The 19,065-nt window shown below is 36.7% G+C and overlaps 1 protein-coding gene across 2 annotated transcripts in view; it reads right to left on the bottom strand.

The window, feature by feature from the left end:
- Positions 1-19,065, bottom strand: part of tmem8b (transmembrane protein 8B) — a 148,795-nt gene that overhangs the window by 2,433 nt on the left and 127,297 nt on the right. For both annotated transcript variants that reach the window (XM_084415234.1, XM_084415233.1), the window contains 3 exons: positions 15,106-15,284; positions 14,465-14,611; positions 13,009-13,125 (listed from right to left, as the gene is read on the bottom strand). In XM_084415234.1, coding sequence (XP_084271360.1) covers positions 13,009-13,125; positions 14,465-14,611; positions 15,106-15,284 — 443 coding nt within the window. The remainder of the gene's footprint in view (positions 1-13,008; positions 13,126-14,464; positions 14,612-15,105; positions 15,285-19,065) is intronic.

Here is a 19,065-nt window from a genome sequence, read left to right on the forward strand (position 1 = left end):
GGTCCTGATATTTATGAACACCGTAAAGCAGGCTGTCCTCCCACACTCTGCACCACACACTCTTCACACCGCTCATGCTCCTACTAATGCAATTACATGGTTTTAATCCATCAGCTGTGCACAGAGAAACAGCTCAACAGATGTGTATAACATATGTAAACTCTACAGCTAGAACTGAAGAGGCACTTTTTAGCCCAATAGAATAGTATCACAATAATTCTGACTAAAATATACATACTGCTAAAATATTGGTTGTTGGAAACAATAAATGTGCTAAATGTGGAATTTTAAACCTACAAGTATATTTTTATGAAAGTGACCATTATAATGGGGTAACCAAATGCAGGCTAATATAATTAGTTTATGCTTTTGTTTTTATTTTTATTTTCATTTTTAGTTTAGCCTTTAGTCAATTTAAAAACAAAAGCATTATTTTTTAGATTGTAATGTTACAATGTTAGAATGTAATGTGATTTTTAACATAATATATTGCATAGCCTAACTATATTTGTTTCCATATACTTCAATATCAACATTGTTTGTAGGATATCATTGGGCAGAATGTGATTTTTTTTTTTTTTTTTTTAAATAAATACAGATTTTCTTTATCCAAATAGAAAAACGTAGAAAGTACCGAGATATATATCGTATATCGCCTTTTAATCAAAAAATACAGAGCTATGAATTTTTGGCCATATCGCCGACGCCCAGCCCTAGTTGGCTCCAAGCAGCATCTAATATGTGTCCATCAGACTTGCTCTCCCATCTATAGTTGTTCTCCAAATCATTATTAACCCTCCTCCTGACAGTGCAGAAAGAATGAGAGAAGGGAGAACTTTTCTCCCTGTCTGTCATGATATTTCAGTTGTTCCACTAGTTGACAACATGACTAGAGCTTTGCCACAGGTTACATTTTTATAGCCATGGCATGAGTTTTAACTGCCCTGTGCAGCTATGGGAATATACAATGTGAGCGCTAGCACACACTCAAAGCTGAGGTTTAATATCCTATGACAGTATAACAAGTAACAGGACTGAAAGCAAGGGTCTGAAATGGACGAGACACTTTAAATCTCACGATTCTACATTGTTACCGCTGTCAAGCATGTGCAGCAGCCAATCAAACACACACAGGTGACTGCTGACAACTCAATCACATTTGTGCTGCATATACTATAGGAAGGTGCAGGACCTCAGAGACATTGAAAATATCCTATTCCCTCTGATTACTGATTCAGCTCCAGCATTCGTTGGCTTCCTGTGTAATTTCAAAACTGAAGGTCTGCAAGTTTGTGAAACTTTTTAACGGCTGAGGAATTTAATTTCTTGTCCTCTGTCAAATTACAGTCACATACTTCAAAAGATCCTTATCTAAAAAAAATCCCGGAAAGGCTTCAAAGCCATTATATTTATTTTGTCATTTCCAAACAATGGAAAGAACTCTCAGTGAATCCTTTCTCACGCCGATTGTGCAAGTTTATTGAATGAACCGCACAAGCAGCCTTGACGGTTATTATACAAGCATTTCTCTGTCAAAATTGCATTTATGTTTTTTTCTGATGTGATTCAACCACTGTTTATGCCAAGAGCTATTCATTTTACTAAAGTATTGTCTTTGAAGACATTGAAGAGGTAGAAACATTCCTCAGATTATCTGTTATTTTGCTACAATTTACCTCTGTTTTAATCTAAATGAGAATATAATTTATTCAACAGAATAAATTAATATACATACACTTAAATAAAAATAATTACAACTACTACTACATTAAAGGTCAGTGCAGGTAGAAACAGTCCCTTAATGTAACTTACATGCTTAAGGGGCCTTTTATTTTTTGACCCTTAACTATTACTTTCTTTGGTGTAACCTAATGCAGTCATGTTGATTCAGTCATTTTAAATCATATTTTGACACAAAAAAAAAAAGATAAAATAATAATAATAATAGTGATAATAGCTGCAAGCAATAAAGTATATCTCATAAAGTATATCTCATCATCTCATCTCATCAAGCAGCAATTACCGGGTTCAAGCACTTTAAGGCCTTTATGGAAAAGACCATTTATAGCCAATACAAGCAATTCACTAAGGAAACATAGTAGCTAGTTTTAAAGCTTTTTAACAGTTAACGAGGTTGAGTCAAAAAATCTAGGACTAGTTCGCGAAAGTAGGTTTTTGAAAATAATCTCCAATATTTAATGAACGGTTCGATTGACAGCGGTGATCTTATTGGCAAAATTGCTGTGAATTAGGAGTTCTACCATGTGGTCTGAATGTCGTGGGCTTGTGCGAAAAATCGCGTGATATATAATCCTTTCCGCACATGAAAAACGCGAGGGCGCCCCCAGGTGACCGATAAATCTAAAAAGCCATTTTGTGTGTTTTGTTCATTATGAGCCAAAGATATAAGACACTTGAGCTTGAGACGAACGGTTTAGTAGTTATGAGCCATTACGTACTTTTGATCGCTGTAGCGCCACCATCAGGCCGATTGGGGCGAGCCTTGGTGACGTTGTAGACGGGATGGGTACTACCCATCCCTCAAAGTTTCAACTCTCTACAACTTCTTAGCTAACAGTTGCTTGGAGTTGCTGACATGTTTCAAAATGGTGCAATGTTTTAGCCAACAAGACAGTGATATAACAGTATCAGTAATATAAAGTATATTTATATTACTTTATAATATATATGACCGTAATATAAAGTTAGATTTGGTGGCGTACACACACCCAACTCAGAAACTGAAAAAAAATTACTTGCATGGTGTCAAAACACTCTTTGTCTAGTATCTTCACGAAATCTTATCAAAACTTTCCACAAATCAGCGGGAGACCGTCTTCTGGCAGCGAGAGAAAATAAGCAGAAACACAACCTGCTTGACCCTGACTAACTATGTAAAAGGTCCGTGTTACATTTAACCCCGCATTAGTTTGTGTCCCACGCTCCCCTATCAGTATCATTGTGAGCTTAATGAGTCCCACAGCATAAACCATTATGAGAAAGAAACATCCTGCCCTCTGTCAACATTTCTCCACTCATTAATCTTCAGGCACATAACAGGTGCATGTTGCAAAAGGAGAGAAAGTAAAATGGACGAGCTCTAAATGTGACATTTAACCGATGGGCCTAATCTGTACCAACCCAACCTAAACTATACCCACACAATGGCAAAACGCAGCTTCATATTGGTGTAGATCACAGCAAACCCCAGATGTCCACATCTTCATGCCGCATACTGTTTATTAATGAGGACTGTTCTCAAAATGTGCGTGACTCCCATATGTTCCCTTTGACTTTCATTGGAATTGATTCTCATTTATATTTCACATTATAAGGCAGCTGTTTTGACAGAACGGTTGGAATCCAACACCCATGGTTCTGACCACATCCTCAAACACTACAGGCTTCTCCTGAGATGATTCGCACTTATTTAACCATCTCTGAGAGTTATGCACTAATATATTACAAAGAATTCATCAGCCAAACAGGATATGCCTTCAGATATTGATTGGATGACGCATTAATCAATGATGCCTGGACAGAAGCGGAAACATATGTGCTTCACACCTCAGATCTAGTTAGCATGCTCTTGGAGCATTGTTTTGAGAGAAATGCTACAATTTATGAGAGCTAAATGTATTAGCCCACAAGCTGCTCAACATAATTGTTTGTTTTTCAGTAGTTATTTATCATTCTGTCTTTGAGATGTTGCATCATATATGAAGCTCAGTGAATGTATTCACATCACAATAGAAGCTTGTTACTAGCGACTGGTTAACATGGCTCAGTTAGCCCCTGCTGGTAGACGCTGTAATTACACCATCTGGCCACAAAGAGCATCTTTCTCCATTGATGCCATTACAAATAATATGCATGTATTCTGATGAAATACAATTTATATCAGAAACAAATCATTACTGTTTTATTGTTAACTATAACATTAAAACTATTAAAATGTTTTTTTGTTTTGTTTTTTTTATTACTGAAATAAAGCTGAAATAAAATGAAAATCAATATTAGGTGAAAGTTAAAAATGTCGTCTTGTCAACTAACTGAAATAAAATAAGTTAAAGCTAAAGAACTAAAATTACTAAAACTGAAATAAAAGTAAATTAAAGCTAAATAGAAATATTAAAAAATAACACAATTACTAAAACTAAAAGTAAAAAGAAAACTGAAAAAATATATACAATAAGTGAATTAAAAATAAATAATATATAAGCATATAAATAATACAACACACTAATATTTACATTCCCGCCTATAATATATATATCCTGAATTTTCTCTCAGTATCCCCCCAAAAAAATGTTATGCCATTTGATACTTTGTATTACGGGCCTCCCAGATAAATTCCTTCAATTATTGGGGTAAATCATAAATATTTCCTATTAATTTTACATCATAACATTCTGTTTAAAATTGCAAAAAAAAAAAAAAAAAAGACTTCTCAGATATTTAATGAGTAACATATTTCATAGGATATATAGCATAGCATGTACTATTTCATAATCTGCGTAAGAGGATCTATAAAGTGGAGTTGCTGAAGCTCATAACAATAAACCGCATGAGTCAAAGATCACCGTGCATGGAACAGAGCCATAAGCAAACCACCGCTTTGGAAGCATTACTGCTGATGAACACAAAAAGTTTGCAAAGACCTCCTCCAAGTTCCATAGCACCACTAAAACAACAAAATGTTTTATATTTGAGGGGAAAAAAACAATGTGAAGCATAGGGACATGTAAAGAAATTGGTCAGCTTTGCTGCATCAGGCCCTAATTGCTCTAAGACTACAGTATGTCTTGATGCTCAATTCTGATTCATTGCAAACATGATCTGACCTGCATCGGATTTAGGACCACATATTGAAGGAATCGAAAAGATAAGATTCCATGTGGTTTGTGCTGTTCACACGGTTATAAAAGAAACCAGATCACATACGAGCAAAAACAATCTGATGTGGGACACTTTTGCCTGCAGTCTGAACTTAGTTGTATCAGGAAAATCAGTGTTTGACTTTGAATCTGATTCTGAAACTTAAAGAGGTCATGCAACATGACATTAGTCCAAAAGTAGTTGTATATCTACATTGAGTGTATTCTTATAATGCCCGAAGACTTTAGGTATACCAAGAAGGGGTACTCATATTACTATGAATGGGAGAAACTTCAATGCGCATTATGGCGGAATAAGTCCCGCCTTCAAATAAAAGAGCCAATCACCAATTGGTAAAGTCATCGCATCACTGCAGCTGCCTTTAGAAGTTCTGGTTGTCGCAGAAACAGTCAATGTCATTTACATTAATTTAGCAGACGCAGACAATTTAATCATTTAGCAGACGCTTTTATCCAAATGAGGAGAACAATAGCAGTAATCAGACCAACAAGAGGGCAACAGTATACAAGTGCTGTAACAAGTCTCAGTTAGTCTAGCACAGGACACATAGCAAGGTTTATTTTTATTTTGTAAGTGCTAGTATTTATCGGTCAGGTGCTGACATTTTTGGAAAATGGTCAAATTGAGATAGGCAGGTCATTCCACCAGCTGGGACCAGTCTAGGAAAAGGTCTGTGAAAGTGATTTCGTGCCTCTTTGGGATGGCACCACTAGGCGTCGTTTCACTTGCAGAACGCAAGCTTCTGGAGAGAGCATAAGTCTGAACTAGCGAAGTCATGAGACGCTTTGGCTGGTAAGGTTTTTTAACGCTATTTGACCATTGGAAACAATATTTAAAGGACAGTTCATGTCAGATTTTGTTGCTGGTTTGAAATTTGTGGCAAGCAGTTTTTGAGATTTCAGCATTCCCCCATTCAAGTAGGCTTGCTGCCAAAAATGGCTGTTTTGCAAATATGTCCACCGAGTGAACACTTTCCTTGAAAGAGACTTTGTAATGGCTTAGTCAGAATTTTGACCTCCTATAAACTGCTGTGCCATAATCTAGAGCAGGCCATTTTAGCAAAACATCCCAAATATGTTCAAGAACCAAAACAATTCTGAAATGAAACACCAGTCAAAATACCTAACTGAAGGACTGATCAGGCACAACATAAACATTTCTTCACAAATAAATCACATAGGGGATTCCAAAAGGCTCTCATCCTTCCCCTCAAAACACTATTTTTTAAACATCCCGTGCCTTTATTTGGTTTGTAGGCGCTACTCAAGCATTATTCTACAATAAAAAATAAAATGTGTATTCCTCTAGCTAGCAGGTGTGATTTGATTTTAAGTGTTAGAATTCAAACAGAGGTTGTTATTGGACATAAGGAATGAAACTCAAATTTCAGCCAATGCAGTCAATGTAAGGGTGAGAGAGAATCTCTCTCTCTCTCTCTCTCTCTCTCTCTCTCTCTCTCTGTCTATTAATATATATTTTTTTCTCCATAAGTCTGGAAGTAAAAACCCCATTCATTTTCCAAAGAAATTAATTTTAAACAATAACATTAACCTTTCGAGATTTTATTAACCATGAATAGATTTTTTTTTTCTACATCTCAGAGATTTTCTTTTTGATCTCAAAGATTTTTTATTTTTTTTTATTTTTTATAATTAAAATAACTGATGACCAGTAAGCAAATAGTATTTTTTTCTAATACATTTTTGGTAACAACTTTTATGATATAATGTTGGTAGTTAGTTTAGTTCAGGCTTAAAACTCTTCACTAAATAATTTTTGAATAACTAAAACAAATATTTTGTCATCTAATTTAAGCTCATCTGTGTATATTCAGAATGCAGAGCCCAAAAACAAGAGGATCACAGAAGATAATGATAAACTGCATTGTAAAATATGATGTGGAGCATGTCACAAGCTTGATAAATTATAGCTTTTTTCCTCAGTTAAAAAATCACACTCCCAGAGAATCACACAGTGGGACGCTTTGTACTGTGTTTGCGTAGGCTCGGGGAGCATTGAAATGGAGGTGTCAACTGACATGTTTTAACTACAAAGAGCCATTATGTGCCATGGAGATGATAGACATGTGTATTTGACAGTCAATGTCACATTCAATGAATTTTAGACAGAATTAGAGTAATCTGTACACTGGTCTTTCAATCTGACATTCAGAAATGCAAAAACATTTCAGCCTACATTATTCATGTATTCCTAGTACGTAGTGCTTAATGTTTCAAGTGTTTGTAGTGTTCTATTAATAATAAAGTTATTTAGTAAATAAGATTGGACTGGACTGGAAGAACAACTGGTATTCCAGCTAAAACCAGCAACATACCTGCTTGGCCAAGCTGGGACACCAACTAGATCAGCTGAAAACAAGCAAAACCAGCTGGGAGAGGGAGACAAACTGGGAGTCCAGCTACACCAGCTAAATACCTGCTTGATCAGCCAGGAAACCCAACTAGACCAGCTGAATACAAGCATAAACCAGCTGAGAGACAAACTGGAAGTCCAGCTAAACCAGCTATAAATACCTGATTGACGGTGGAAAACCAACTAGACCAGCTGAAGACAAGCTTAAACTAGCTAAGACCTGCTTAAATCAGCTGGGATACAAACTGGTATTCCAGCTAAAACAGCTAAATACCTGCTTGGCCAAACTGGGAGACCAACTAGACCAGCTGAAAACAAGCGTAAACCAGCTGGGAGAGAAATTGGTATTCCAGCTAAACCAGCTAAATACCTGCTTGGGCAGGCTGGGAGACTAGCTGACCTGCTTAAACCAGCTAAAACCAACTTAAACCAGACACCACCATGTGCTGGTTTAAGCAGATTTTTTTAGAAGACAAAAACATGCAAACTATGATTATAGTGTTCAATATTAATAATAAAGTTACTTAGTAAATAAGATTGACTGAATGTGTGATAGAAATATTTTATGTAATGGGTATTTTCAACATTAAATGTACAGAGAAATGCAGACTAAGGATGCTCAGGTCAAAGGCCATATATACTTTTTTTTTTTTTTTTGAACATTATATTTATTGAATTTTTAACAAAACAAGCAAGTGATACATTTGACATAAACTTAATATTTCACAACCTAATCCCCAAAGTAAATAGAAAAAAAAATTTAAAAAAATAAAACACACATAACAGAGTAACAAAGACAATGATAATAAAGAACAAAAAGACCCCAAAACAGCTTGGCAGTCAGCTTTACTTTCTTAATTTCCTTCATAATGTCTCAGAAACTCAGTTAATGGTGACCATATTTCTTCAAAATTTCCTCCCTTTCCTCTAACAATATAACTGAGTCGTTCCAGTACAATACATGATGCCATCTCCTTCACCCACATATGATTTGAGGGTGCATCCATTTTCTTCCAGTACAGAGATATTAACCGCCTGGCCTGCAGTAGTCCAAAGTCAATCAGTTTTATTTGTCTGGAGCTAAAAACACAGTTCTCTGGATATATACCCAACACACATATTTTTGCCTCAGCAGGTATGTTTACTCCAGCAATCTTTGACAAAGTCTGCGTGACTGACTTCCAATACTGATGTAATTTTGGACAGTTCCATACACAGTGAAAAAAAGAGTACCCTTATCCATCTAAACATTTACTACAGCTATCTGGGATATTAGGTGACCAACGGTTCAGTTTAACAGGAGTTATGTATGTTCTCATCAACCATTTATATTGGAGGAGTTTCATCCTAGTATTAATTGACTGTTTTTTGGGCTTTTAAACATGCAGCTTCCCAGTCTGCCACCTTTATCTCCTCTTGGATGTCAGATCTCCATGCATCCAGCTTATCAGCGGTGGATTCCTCATCATGTGTTAGTAAAGCTGCATAAAATAAAGAAATATGACCTCTCCTTTCAAGATTTTGCAATATAATATTCTCTAGGTTTGACATCTGTTTATATTTCGACATAATGAAATGTTTAATTTAAGGCCATATATACTTCCTGTTCAGAAACACTTTTTTTTATACTGGGTGAAATGGTCCTTCCATCCTGATAGTAGTCAATACATTATGTGTTTAGAAAAAGGAATGAAAAAAATCAGACCTCTGTAGCAGCTGCAGGACAGTAAAAACTCTGACCAATCACTGCCATTCGGTGCGAATGTAAAGAACCAATCAGATGCCTTCATGTCTCGTGCCCGCCCCGAGCCCCACTGCACGCGCTGCCCTGCGTGCACTCATCACATGTCACCGTTCCCGGAAATATTCAGCTCAAAGCACCTGCATATGCAGTCAGCGAAGGCAAACCAGGCAAAAACTACTTCCTCGGACCCTGCCCGCACTCTTGAACGACCTCCTCTGCTTCGCCCTCAACCCCGGACCTGTCCTCGAACCGACGATGCGGTAACGTTACTTGTCTCCGGACTCGGAGTGTACGTTAGTCTTCATTAGAGTCAACAATGTTTTCATCATGGAAACTCTTACATGCAAAACACTGTATATGTTATGAATCTTACACGAAATTCACCTTCATCACAGTGTAACTGATGGTAATGGAAAAACGTGTATCAATGCAACCTGTTTTTAGTTTTGCCTTATAAATATAGCTCGTTACCGAATTAAACTTTACCATTATCGATATGCTGGCTTGATAGTGAGTACTAAAAGAAATCTTATTTGTTTATATTCATAGTGATAAAGTTAGGTATTTTATTACATGTGATTCTGACATGATGTCACTGTATGTACTGCCCTCCTTCCTCTCCACTCGTCTCAGGTAATAAATGCGTCTTGTTCCAGCCTGAGCGTTTGGCGTCGCGCGTTCATGTGTTTTGGGGGCGTGGCTTTGGAAGGAGCTCAGAAGGGAGGGGGTGGGAGTGAATGGAAATAATGAGCTGTGTTTATTGCAGATTAAAAGGTCTACAGTCACTCGATTTTTATATTTTCTTTTTCAGAGTACTTACATTTTAATTATGTATTGGTATATAAAGACAGTTTAAACAAATTTGGAATGTTTTTTTTTAGAAAAATGATTACCTACCCTACCTTTAACCAAAAAGTGCTTAACACAGTAGAACTAACAGTCATATGATTAGCTAAGATCATTACAAACCAATCACCAGAACAAATTACAGTGAAGAAGACTTGAGTGACATTGATTTTTACTCAACTGTATGACATGTATCTTTCTATTCAGGAGACTCACTTGGTTGTTGTGGTCGGTGATCTCCTGGCCGTGAATAAAACTTGATTTCTACAAAGAGCAACTTGAGAGTCGTGTCAGGTATACGCTGCACAGCTGAGAAATAGATTCTACGCTCAAAAGACAACAGCAGAACATCTATGTGTGATTGATAGAAGTACTAAATATTCTACGGTCAAAAGACCACAGCAGAGACAGTGATAGTGTTGGAAGACTATAGAGCCGCCCTCGGGGTGAGGCTGTAATACTCTGAGTTAGTATTAATGTGTCGGACCAGCGTACACCTGAGAAGGACGGTGAGAGTGTAGAGATGCTAAAGACCTGTGTGCTCATGTGTGATTATAGTAGCTTCTTGACGGGATGCCGTCACCTTACTTCAGGGAAGTATTGTATTGTATTGTAAGTATTCAGGTAATTCAGGGAATTACCTCGAGATACTGTAGTTATTATTTTTAACAACTGGAAGTTGTTTAAATTGTCCGTGGTGAAGAAGTCAGATTAAGTAGGTTGTATTCGTATTAAGAATTTCCACGACAAATGTTTAACACCATTTTTTTGCTGCCTTGCAAATTCTAGTTATTCATGACATTTTACCATTTTTATGGTAAAGTTCTGCAATTACTAATGTTTTAGTTGTCAAAAAAAGTGTTAAGGCAATGGCCTTAACTGCCTTAAATGCACACTGAGTCCGAAATTCGCATCCGAAATTTTTGCACGTTAAAAAAAAAATTCGACCTCACGTTATGTCAATCATGCTTGCACACTGTCTACGAAACTTTCGTCCGTAAAAAAAAAATTCGGATTGGGTTCGATTTTCTGCGTTTTTCGCATCCACAGCCAGTGTTTTGTGAGGTTTTTTGAAAATTCAGAGCCACCGTACAAGCGAACGACAAAATCCAGAATGACGTCTGACAAGTTGATACACTTCGTCTCGCAGCACAAGTACTGTATGAAAAACAAAATGCGGATTACAAATACACTGAATAAAATATAACCTGTATACAGCTGTTCTGTCTGCCCAGCGCTTCTGTGTGTGTCCGTCCATTGACATACTGCCAGTTTCTGTTCAGGATCGATTGGTTCACGGAAATTGGTGGTCTTCTTTTTAATATGTGGCTCCAGTATCGCTAGCAAAGCATCAAACTGTTCCACTGACATTCTGAGGTAAATTTTGAATCGTTTGGGATAATTTCGCAACTCCTTGATAAGGAGGTGAAACTCTCCTTCCTCTCGGCGCAATCTCAGGATTGGATGGACCCAATATTTCCTCTTTCTTTTTCTCTTTTTAAGAAGAAAGAGGGCAACAAATTCATCCTCACTGCTTGACGAATCCATTTAGTATTTTTTGCGTTTTTTTCCGCAAAGGTTTAATAAATACGCATCGGACTCAGTGTGCAAGGTTTCTGTGCGTGACGAATTTTACTGCTGACGAACACGAAAAAACGCATACGAAAATTTCGGACTCAGTGTGCAATGGCCTTTACAGTAACTTGCATCAAAAACACAGGTATAGAGTGTAGCAAACAACGATGTACCTCAAAACCAAAATTGCAACATCTAAATGTCTTTAATTCTGTCCCAATGTGTTTTTTCTCATAATGCTCTATTAGAAGCTTTATTAGTGCTTTCAGATGTGAGTTCAGAGTCAAAGGATGAAGAAATGACCTTTGCTAGTCATAGTTTTGTTGAACATTTGCTATTCTCTCTCATTATTTCTCTCTCACACAATGTATCTTTGTAGCTGCAGAAGAAGTTCACTGGCTCCTCTTCTCTCTGCATGTACAGTATGTCCACCAGCACATTTGACTCAAGGGAGGACGTGCTTCTCTCACTCAACTGTAATTTGCCAGAGGCTCTGGCAAAGACTTTTCCTTGTCCAACACCCATTTTTTTTAATCTTCTCACTTCAGAAAAACAGTGTGGTCGCTAGAGGAATTAGCATAAAGTACAAGCTGCCTGGTAATGGAACAGTGAGTGCGTCTCTAATACTGACAGAACAGAGAAACTTTTAATGCCACACCATGCTAATGCACAGATAAATGCAGCCCTAGGTAGCTCGAAATGCCTTCATAAATTATAGATATTGAAAAGGTGCTTCTTGTCACTCAACATTCAAAGAAAAAACTAGCGTTGGCATTTAACTGCCGGATCCGTTATACTGAAATAACATGGTTATTTTTGGACACATAGGCATGTTGCCTTTTAATATGATGTATTTACTACAGTACATTTACAAATAAATATCTTTTATCCATTTACAAAGCTGAAAAGCTTTGTTTTCCCTGTTAAAAAAAAAAAAAAACCTTTTGAAACCTAGACTGGTTTGCTTTTTAGCTGGGACACCAACTAAATCAGCTGAAAACAAGCGAAACCAGCTGGGAGAGGGAGACAAACTGGGAGTCCAGCAATAGGACCTGCTTGATCAGCCAGGAAAACCAACTAGACCAGCTGAAGACAAGCTTAAACTAGCTAAGAACTGCTTAAATCAGCTTGGAGACAAAATGGTATTCCAGCTAAACCAGCTAAATACCTGCTTGGCCAAACTGGGAGACCAACTAGACCAGCTGAAAACAAGCGTAAACCAGCTGGGAGACATTTGAGACAAACCAGCTAAATACCTGCTTGGGCAGGCTGGGAGACTAGCTGACCTGTTTAAACCAGCTAAAAACCAACTTAAACCAGACACCACCATGTCCTGGTTTAAGCAGATTTTTTAGAAGACAAAAACTTGCAAACTATGGTAATATTATCATCCATGACAAACAACAATGCCTTTATCTTGCAAACATCTCCAACATCTGTTAATTTTTATGCTCCGAGTCAGGTCTAGTATAACGGACATGCTTTCTAGCACGTTTTATTAATGTATTATACATAAGACGCTTTACAGTCCTAAACACACGGAATCTATGCATGTGCACAATACTACTTACCCAGGCGATGGCCATGATGCCTAAAGCGAAAAGGCTGGGCCCCAGCAGGTTCCACAGACCATGACGGTCCAGCTGTAAGGCCATGGACAGAGCCATCGCCCCCAGCAAGTACAGCACCTGGTAGGAGAGCGACAAAGAGGGAGAACATTAGTTCAAACATCAACAACTCATCATGCATCGAGGCGATAGTGAATCCCCAGTCCAACCCTCTGTCAGGCAGACTGTAAGTAAAGAGAGGTGCTGCTAAAAATGTCCTTCTCGTACTCTTTCCTTCCTCCGTGAAGTTCAGAACTGTTGTGACAAGGGTGATTTGATTAGTGTCTGCAAACTTCAGCACTCAGCAAAACGCATTCACAGGCGAGCACACACAATCACCTAACATATATAGAACCATTATGCCTGGAGGGGAGCTATTTTTTCTTATTCTTTCCATTAGATACTTCCTTCACAAGCAGAAGCTCCCTCACTTCATATCTCTGATTCTAAATAACACAAACACTGTTAATCACATTCTTACTGTCTTTCTCCCTGTGCTCTCTTTCCTTAATCCTTACTCTTTCCCTCTGCAGACAGTTGAGCAGCTGAAGACTGAACTAAAGAGAAAGTGAACCTGAAAAGTGTCCACCTATATTTACTCTGCTCCACAGCGAAATGTCACCATCATTATGACAGCACATGACAGACTGCTGACATTCGTATATTTACACTCTGTGTACGCTGTTTACTGAGGTGGACGGAAATTCTGCTCTCTTGCACATCTTGGAAAGCTCTTTTCCTGGCAATAAAGTCCATGAAAAACTACTGGCCTCTGTGAATCACACAAAATGAATTTATAGAAATTGATGACACAAGAAATAACCAGCATTTCTGGGCCCCAGGGTCTTCATATGTAATTTTAACCATCAGATTGTGGTTATTATATACAGTGGCCCATTTTTAATACTTAGACTATCTTTTAAAAGTTTGAGGTTAGTAAGATTTTTTAATGTTTTTGAATTTATTTGATCACAATTACAACAAAAACAGTAATATAATGAACTACTATTACAAATGTATTTATTTAAAATCGATTTATTTATATATATATATCTTCAGTGTCACATGATCCTTCAGAAATCATTATAATATGCTGATTTGCTGCTCAAGAAACATTTCTTGTTTTTATCAAAGTTGAATAGAAAGTTCAAAAGAGCATTTGTATGAATTGCTTTTCTATCACTTTTTATCTATTTAATGCATCCTTGCTGAATAAAAGTATTAATTTAATTTAAATTTTTTATTTCAAAAAAAAAAAAAAAAGACTGATAGCAAACTTTTAAAGTGTGTGTTATATTTAATGTAGAAACTGTACACACAAAAATATTTGATCTAACTGAATATTAGCAACAACTAAAAAACGTTTATGAGCACAGAGTTACAGACCACAAGGTTTATGGTAATTGAATATGATTTGTACCTGTTTGATAATGGATTTGAGTCTGGCCATGGCGATGACAGTGACCCATACAGACATGAGCGAGCCGAGGAAGTCACAGAACTGCAGCACGTCATACTCCATGATGCAGAAGACCACAATGCCTGGCTGGTCACAGGCATGATAAAACTGTTCAGGGGTGAAAGATGAAAACAAAAGGTCAGAGGAATCATGAATAAAATATGACACTCTGACATGTCACTGGTTCTTAACTATAATCTCCATACTTCAGCTGGCACTGATATACTGAACTAAGACTCATGATGGGTCTGTAAATAATACAGCACTTCTTCAAGCACTTATTACATTATTTAGGCATGTTTGTCCAAAGCCTGAGCAAAACAGAATGCAAATCTAGTATTAAATATAAATTATACAACAGTTAGTTCCAGTTCTATAATCTGACTGGTCACAGTTAAATTCATTTACAAGTTACAATGATTTCAACCATAAGCCATCCACTCAGAATTAAGAGTTGGGATTATTCCTTTTATAAAAAATATTATTCTTGAAGCTGTATATCTTTATTTTATTTTAGATGATTCATGTCAACATGCAGATAACAATTGAAATGCCTAATTTTGGGCATTTTTGACTGGTTTAAAGCAGATCTTCAAACTCACAGTGGAAAAGAACATGGTGAAAATATAGACAGATGCCTCCAGCAGGTAATGACTGCGGATGGCGATGGTCACAGGTGGGACGAACATCAGGTTGCTGAGGCACAGAAGGAGAGTGGAGAGCAGCTGGAACCCGTACGAGTACGCCTCAGTGTTGTCCGTGCAACCCCAGCCATCCCAACCTAGAGAAGCACACATGTGTTACAGACCACTCGAAACTGTACTTAACATGGTCCTGCACACTACAAGATACAGCAAAAGTGACAGTTTTAAGCGTAAATCTTGAAAGCTTCAGTCCCTGTTTACTGTAACTGGAAAAAATGTGGAAAACATTCATCATCAAATATTATTTTATGTTCAGCAGTTTGGAATGACATGAAAGTGAGTAAATTAAGACATAATTTTCATTAATGGATGCGCTATCCCTTTAAAATGAAGTACAATACTGTTTAAAAGTTTGGGGTTAGTAAGATTTTTTTTAATTAAAGGAAGAAATGAATACTTTTATTCAGCAAAGATTCATTAAATCGATCAAAAGCTGTTACAAAATATTTTTATTTCAAATAAATACTGTTCTTTCTATTCATCACAGAATCCTGGGAGAAACATGTAATGCACTTTAAATATTAAAGGGATACTCCACTTTTTTTGGAAATAGGCTCATTTTACAACTCCCCCAGAGTTAAACAGTTGAGTTTTACCGTTTTCGAATCCATTCAGCCGAACTCCTGGTCTGGTGGTACCACTTTTAGCATAGCTTAGCATAGATCATTGAATCGGACAAGACCATTAGCATCTCTCTCAAAAAAATGACCAAAGAGTTTCGATATTTTTCCTATTTAAAACTTGACTCTTCTGTAGTTACATCGTGTACTAAGACCGACGGAAAATGAAAAGTTGCGATTTTCTAGGCTGATATGGCTAGGAACTATACTCTCATTTCTGCGTAATAATCAAGAAACTTTGCTGCCGTACCATGAGTCCAGCAGGCGTAATGATATGACGCAGCGCCTGAAAATACGGCAGCAAAGTTTCTTGATTATTACGCAGGAATGGGAGTATAGTTCCTAGCCATATCAGCCTAGAAAATCGCAACTTTACATTTTCCGTCGGTCTTAGTACACGATGTAACTACAGAAGAGTCAAGTTTTAAATAGGAAAAATATCGAAACTCTTTGGTCATTTTTTTTAGAGAGATGCTAATGGTCTTGTCCGATTCAATGATCTATGCTAAGCTATGCTAAAAGTGGTACCACCAGACCAGGAGTTCGGCTGAATGGATTCGAAAACGGTAAAACTCAACTGTTTAACTCTGGGGGAGTTGTAAAATGAGCCTATTTCCAAAAAAAGTGGAGTATCCCTTTAAGCATTTAATATTTTATGTTTTCAATAAGAAATGTTCAGCAGAATGATTTCTGAAGGATCATGTGACACTGAAGACTGCAGTAATGATGCTGAAAATTCTTCTTTGCATCACAGAAATAAATTACATTTTAAAATATATTCAAATAGAAAACAGTCATTTTAAAATGTAATAATATTTCACAAGATTACTATATTCATGATCAAATAAATGCAGCCTTGGTGAGCATAAAAGACTTCTTTCCTGAACATTAAAAAAATCGTACAGACCCCAAACTTTTGAACGGTAGGCTACTGTGTGTAAAATATACTATTTTCCATGTCTTCAAAGCAAACTAAGGTACAAAAAAATTATAAATAAATAAACAAACAAACAACACACATAGGCAATGCATGTAAAACTAACAAAGGAAGGAAAAAAAAAAACATCACAGAAATACACATGTACTTTCTCCCTGGTTCGCACACACATTCTGTTCCTCATCTGTCAGCTGTTGTAAACAGCTTCATAAATATAGATTGGATTCGGGCAGCCTACTGTTATATAAACACCATGAAGGAAATAGATGCACTGCACCTCTAACCTTTCATAGAAAATGCCAGAAAACATTTCACAAATCTCTCTGATTACGAAGCCTTAATTAGCCATACCACAAACACAAATCCTCAAAGGCATGTAGTGATTGAAGTCTCACTGAGTGTCGACAAAGACGGTCAATTGAGCTTTACCAGACACTCGAGAACAGAGGAGACTTTGCGTGTGTGCTGTACCACAGCACTAAGCTGTTTGCCAGAAAACATTAATTAAAAGGGTAAATTTGTCTATGCAAATGACAAAAGAAACTATGTGTAGGAATCCAGAGGGAAAGTAAAAACGAGGCACCAGAGCTTCATAATGGCGCTGTAATTGAGAGGTTGTGATTAGCAAATTTCTCAGGATCATCAAATGTCCTCTAATTAAAAAAACACTTGATTTGTGATCTCATCGTTATAGAGCGACATGATTGGCACATGTGTAATTGAACCATTTAACATGCCAATTAACTTTGATTGGCATCTGACAGTAGAGGAGAAAGATATTAAATGGAATTATAAAATATTACAGTGATTATCATCATATTAACTGCTCGGGTGATCTTTCCCTGGGGAAAGGGGTAGACTTGTTCACTTTGTTAAATGACACAGAATTTCTACTCCTTTATTTTCCTAAAAGCTGAAGTGTCAAGGAGTTTTCAAGCACTGTAAAAAAATTCTAACCTCTCCAAGTCAAAATTTTCTAGTGACTGGTCACATCTAAATTTTTTAATTGGCCCAAGTGCAATTCTTGTTGCAATAGTCTGTTAACATTGGCTCAATGAGAAATAATACGTCAGACTAATTGAAAAATTTAGATGTGATCAGTCACTAGAAATTTTTGACTTGGGGATGTAATTTTTTTTTACAGTGAGCGCATGTGTCACATTACATGTGTAACAACCTAAAATTGCCCTGCAAGTCACCTCTAGAGATTACTAGGGGATTTTCTTTTAATTTGTGAAACAATTCCTATGTCTATGATGGCTTGTATGAGTTGATTGTTGTTTTATTTTATTGTAGGTTACTACTACTACTACAAAAAAATGCAAATCTATATTTGTAAAGAACAAAAAGCTATACAACCAAGCCAAACTGAAAAAAATCTATGAGAAGGTAAAACAAATTGTGGCATTAGGTAAATGTGCACTCAATTATTTCAACCAAAATCCAGAATAAGTTAATAATATAGGGGCCGTTTACACCACACTGTTTTCAACTAAAAACGGAAGTATTTTTATGCGTATGTGAATATGGACATCATCACAAGTGGTTATAAGAATTACACAAATCAACACAAATTATAACATATTGTTATTGTTGGAGAGGCTTTTGAACTGTTAGGTTCTGATTTGGTAATAAATGAGTAAACCCTTCGGGATGCCGGTCAGAGCACGAATAATGAGGAGACAGGTGATCAGATTAACTCTGTGTATTGGAGGTAGATGGATGAACCACAGAGGTATATTCAATGATGTACATAGTCTGGAAAATAAGTACAATAAAGATAATGAATAAACTAAATATATATACAATAATAAGCATTCACTGTTACATAATGTAAAATAATTATTCTTAATTCACATCAGTGACATTTCTCCTCAACATCCAGTTAAATAAACAGAAACGAGGTGTTCCACAGGGAAATAGGCTGTAAGCAACCATGTCACCAATAACATACAGCGCCCATATATGGATAACATTTTGGCAATATGAAAAGTATTCAAATGACGCTAATCACTCGTCTAGTATTATAACATCTTAACAGACCAACATCATATCATGAATAACCCATAACACTGATCTGCAACTTAATAAAGAATGAATAATCATACTTTAAATAATATTACCGATCTGAATAACATAACGATCTCTACAGGACATGTCCGGGCATGCACGTATGTCACGGATGAAAAAAACTCTGTTCGGATCACTTTAACACAAAAATAATAAAATTATCTTACTTTGAGGTCAGTGACTAACATCGTGACATTCCATCTGCAGCAATCACTACGAACCAACAGGAAT

This window comes from Rutilus rutilus (genome assembly GCF_951802725.1).
Source record: "Rutilus rutilus genome assembly, chromosome: 7".
Classification (NCBI taxonomy): Eukaryota; Metazoa; Chordata; class Actinopteri; order Cypriniformes; family Leuciscidae; genus Rutilus; species Rutilus rutilus.